The sequence below is a fragment of the Columba livia genome, chromosome 27, assembly GCF_036013475.1.
Source record: "Columba livia isolate bColLiv1 breed racing homer chromosome 27, bColLiv1.pat.W.v2, whole genome shotgun sequence".
NCBI lineage: Eukaryota > Metazoa > Chordata > Aves > Columbiformes > Columbidae > Columba > Columba livia.
Genome location: NC_088628.1, coordinates 2,421,220 through 2,426,277, shown reverse-complemented (window position 1 = coordinate 2,426,277; position 5,058 = coordinate 2,421,220). Strand labels below are relative to the sequence as shown.

Here is a 5,058-nt window from a genome sequence, read left to right as displayed (position 1 = left end):
CAATGCCGAATCCCGGCACCTTGCCAGCCAATAGAATAAGAGCTTTCGGTTCCTCCCCCGCCCTCCCTTCAGCCAATAGAAAGCGAGATTTTCTAAGGGACAACCGGGCCGTCCACCGGACGGGAGTCTTTCCCGGTTGGGGGTGTGTCTCGTTCCAAGGGGGCGTTACCGCGGCGGGGGCGTGGCTTGGGAAGGTTATATAAGGACCCGCTGCGACCGCGGTGCCATTTTGTGTAGCAGCGCCTGGAGAGCGGCCGGTGGGAGCAGAGGAGGGTTTCGGGGTTCGGACCAGAGCGGCCGGATGGTGAAATCCTCCCTGCAGCGGATACTCAACAGTCACTGCTTCGCTAGAGAGAAAGAGGGGAATAAAAGCACCATCATGCCCGCTGTGCTGAGCCTCAGTACCGGACAGAGCAGGTGAGGGGCCGCGGCCTCCCTCAGCCTTCGCCCCGCCGGGCGCTCGCCGCCTCCCCTTTCCCTCAGTGCCCGCCCTGCTCCTTCTCCACGTCCCTCCCGCGCCGCTCGCCTCCCCCGTGGCCGGGGGGGAGGGCTGCTCCGTGGCGGGGGGGCGGGGAGGGCGGCTTGGCCTCCCCCGCGGAAAAAAGAGGGGGATGGAAAGGGTTAGGAAAAAAAAAACCTAACGCCTAAGGCGGAACCTGAAGGTTCCACGCCCTCCGGTGTGAGTCGCCGCCGTGCTGGGCGACACGTCCCCGCTGCCCCGGGGCGGGGGATCTGCCGGGGCCGCCCCCCCGAGCCCGCCGGGGCCACGTTAGCACCGCGGGGACACCGGGTGTCACAGCCCCCCGGGGCGACACAGCCCCTGGCAGCTCAGCCCGGCCCAGAGGGGCCTGCAGACAAAGCCGGGCCTGGAGCTGCCGCCTGCCCACCGGGAAAAACAGCCAAAAACCGAAACAAACCAAAAAAACCCACCACAATTAGGTGGAGATGGCAAGAGATTGGAAGCTGTTATCCCCTTATGTAATCGTTAGATATTCTTGAAAAGTAATCGAGGGTGCTGAGCCTAAAGTAGAACATGGGGAGTGTTAGGAGAGCTGGTGGTTTAAAACTCGACTGAAAGATTAAACAATTCTGGCAGATGCTGGGAAGAAAATACTGAATGAGGGGGGCTGGTGTAGGGCATCCATCTGTGTAAAAGAAGCCACGGTTAAACCTCCCGTGTGAGCTATAAAACCGATTACGGTATTTTGTAATAAAGCCATTTTAATACTTGGCTGTTGTTTAAAGATAATTTTTTCCTGAGAGGAGTAAGCGCGCACGAACATCACTCTAAAATACATTTTTAATTGCAAAGCGTGGGCAGCCTTCGTTGCGCACGGCGTTTCACTGGGCAAGAGGTGAAATTCTATCGAGGATTAGCACTGCACCCTTCTGAACAGGGTGCTTAAAGGCTTATTTGGAAGGATAATCAGGAATGCCTGGCTCTGCAGCCATTCTGAAATAAAATAAGTAATGCTAGTGCTGGAGAATAGTGTCTCTCAAAGAGCCTTAAAATAATGGGTCGATCACTCATTTAATTGAGTGCAGTTTTTTTTAAACAAAACGCCTTCCAGCATCTGATATTTGATCTATGTGGCCGTTCAGTGCCTGTCTAATACAGATGATTCACCGAGTATCAAGCTCATTTAAAAAGGAAAAACAAAAAAGGAACTCCTGTGAACCGTGCAAAATGGTGGATTAATTTGTACATGTTTATTCTGATTTGCAAATGGCTGCTGGCACTCACAGACAGGACGATTGTGAAAATTTCCCCAAGGGCCTCGATTGCTGCATCTGCTGAGATGACGCAACTGGCGAGCGCAGCCCGGGGGTGAAGGATGGTGCAGGGGAGGGGCCGGCGGCCGCGCCTGCTCCGCACCGGAGAACCTTTATTTGCTTCATCAGGCTCTTATGGATGAGCTGGAACTTAAGACACATACGAGAAATATGTCTTATATCTTTAAAAGATAACATTCTTCACCTAACTCTGCCCAGCCAAATTCGATTCTCAAAATTGCCCTGAAGAATTCAGTAGAAAGACACGAAGGGCTGCAGATATTCAGGTTTGGTATTGGAGTTAAAACGGGTGAGTTTGCTCGGTGAAAACATTCGAGGTAGCGTCGTCTGCGAGATGATTGCGTGTAATTTCCTGGTGTCGAGCCAAGAGTGCCGATGCAAAGGCGTGAGGTAACTGGGGCTGTATATCGCAGGGGAAAAAATGATCCCTAGTTTGCTGGGTCAGTATATTCCTGATAACATAGGAGAACAAGGTGAGGAGATAATGTGCGTTAGCAGAATGGTTCTCTTGAGATCAGGTCACGTATCTTGCTGCCTTGGTATAGAAATAGGCCTTGCTCACTTTGAGCTGAGCCTATTTTCATCTCCAAGTCAGTCTTTCTGTCAAAATCCCGCCGCAGGAGCTGTCTGATGCTCCTGGGCGCAAGGCAGTGTTCCTGTCCCTGCGCTCCAGGTTCCTTTGTCTTGCCACATCCCTGCGTTGCAGTGGGAGGAGTTCCCTTGGCCGGGCTTCATTTTGCTTTAGTTTTTTCTTAAATCTTGTCATCTGATCACTGCCTGAATGCTGTCCGTCTGTCTCTCTAACTGTGATCCCTTTCTAGTTCCAGGGTTCCCTTCAATTGCTGTAGTAACCTGGGTCCGGGGCCTCGGTGGTGCTCCTGATGTCCCTCACCCACCCCTGAAGATCCCAGGTGGGCGAGGGAATAGTCAGAGGGATCACAATCTTTCAGCTAATTTATTTTATTCGGTGAGTATGAATAATAACAAGCAGCTTGCTGTGGCAAGCTTATTAATGGGAGTTATCCCTTCTCCAAAAGGAATTGGAAATAACTTTGCTTTTATTACTGCTACAGGATAATCGGCTGAATGTAACAGAAGAACTAACATCCAATAACAGGACAAGAATTCTGAATGTCCAGTCAAGGCTTACAGATGCCAAACACATTAGTTGGAGAGCAGTGCTGAACAACAACAACCTCTACATAGAAATTCCCAGTGGTGCTCTGCCTGAAGGGAGCAAAGACAGGTGGGGAGAACAAAATACAGCTGCGGTTTAATTTCCCTCTGGCTTGAAGGCCTGTCAGTAGGGTGGAATAACACTTTACTGTTGTTTCCTTCCTTTATTCTGAAAGTTGAAGTCTAATAATGGTGCTTGATGTTATTTTATTAAGTGGCTCCTGATTTAATCCTGTTTCCTCAGGCAGAACCCCCTAAAAGGGCTGATTTCAGGCTTTGTTCTCACATACTAGGGGGTTATTTTACCCACTGCAAACACCAGCCTGGTTCTGAGTCTGTCACTGCAGTTCTCCCTTCTGCTGTGACAGGTAAAACATGGTTTCTGTGATACTGAAGACTCAGATTTCTGCCCCCAAGTTAAAGCTGAGGCTCAGGGGTCTCCTTGGTGTGAGCTCAGGAGCAGATCAGCTGCGCTGACTGATCTCTGCAGAACATCCTTGCTCATGTGCTTTGTCTTTGTCTTCTAGTTTTGCAGTTCTTCTAGAGTTTGCTGAAGAACAGCTTCGAGTTGATCATGTGTTCATTTGTTTCCACAAGAACAGAGATGATAGAGGTGGGTGTAGCGCTGTCTCTAGGGATGTGAACGCATTATTTGAAATGGGTTTTAGATGCTTTAACTATTGTGCAGCATCAAATAGATGACATTTATTTTCTGCTCCTTTTTTCTAGCTGCATTGCTCCGTACTTTCAGCTTTTTGGGCTTTGAGATTGTGAGACCAGGGCATCCCCTTGTCCCCAAGAGACCAGATGCTTGCTTCATGGCCTACACGTTTGAGAGAGACTCGTCAGAAGAAGAATAGATTGCAATGTTTTGCCTCTTAGAGCTTTCTTGTTGTCTATAAAGATGATTCTGTAGAAATTTTGTCAACATCTATTACAGTATCTATAACTCTGTACGAAATGTTGTGACCAACTGCTCTGGTGGTGAGATGTTGAAAATTTCAGACTCCGCATCTTTTTCTGGATTTGTGCGCATGTTGTGGTTGTGCAAATAAATGCTCCCTCCAAATTAGCAGTATATTTCTTGAAGTTTAATATTGTGTTTGTGATACTGAAGTATTTGCTTTAATTCTAAATAAAAATTTATATTTTACTTTTTATTGCTGGTTTAAGCTGTTTAAGACTTGCACTCTGAAGAGGTGGCTCTGGAACTGCGCCAACCATTAAAGCTGCAGGTACGGAACGGCCTTGCTCATTCTTTGCTTGTCTGGAAATCACGGCTATGATCTACCAGGACTTCAAGTCATCTACCAATCCTCTAAAAACCAACTTTTAGTGAAACAATTAGCAGCTTATCCATTTCTGCTGGTAATTAGGATCACTGCGTCCCTGCTCTATCAGTGCTTTGTAGGATACTACAGGGATAAGTTAGTTGGAAAGTCACAAGTGCAGCTTGTGGGTGTCTTGGGCTTCGAGTGCTTTTGAGGATCAAATATGTGACTTTGATACTCGAAGTCCTGATGTCACCAGCGCCAGTGCAGCCTGTATTAGCACATGGGGTGGCTTGATGGGTTCTTGGGCTGTGATCTGGGGAGGCTTGTGACACTTGATAGCTAAATCCTGGTGTGGTGGCCTCCAGAGCTCTCCTGGGGGACACTTTTACTTAGCACTTGCAGCTTTGGGGGCCTGTGTGGCACCACTTGAGCTGATTACTCTTTCTTTTATAAGACTCTGGGGTGGCGAATCCCTGGGATGGGTTATGTTACCAAGCTGTGTCGCTGTGAGTCTGTAAATAGAACATTTTCATGAGTGTGTGCTCTGCCTGGGGCCTGACTCTGCTGAGCTCGGCTTTAGGAACTCTGGACATGGTGAAAAGTAGTTCAAGGGCTGAGGGGGCCTAAGGATCACCCCACAGCTCATCCCTTGCAGATGTTCTGGGCTGAGCGGTGCTGGAATTCCATGGAATACACCCAAATAAACCCCCTGAAATTCCATTCTTGGATGTGCAGCAAGGAGCAGATCCTGTGGTGGGATCCACAGCACGAACTAATGCAGTGAGGTGATCCGGGAGCCAGGAAAAGGCCCAGG

The 5,058-nt window shown here is 49.0% G+C and overlaps 1 protein-coding gene across 1 annotated transcript; it reads left to right on the top strand.

Annotated features, from left to right (window-relative positions):
• Positions 1–229: 229 nt before the first annotated feature.
• Positions 230–4,217, top strand: OAZ1 (ornithine decarboxylase antizyme 1). The gene is given in 5 exon segments (NM_001289874.1): positions 230–417; positions 2,616–2,761; positions 2,868–3,040; positions 3,498–3,583; positions 3,700–4,217. Coding segments are annotated over 5 exon segments (651 nt in total). The 5' UTR covers positions 230–301; the 3' UTR covers positions 3,831–4,217.
• The last annotated feature ends 841 nt before the right edge of the window (positions 4,218–5,058 follow it).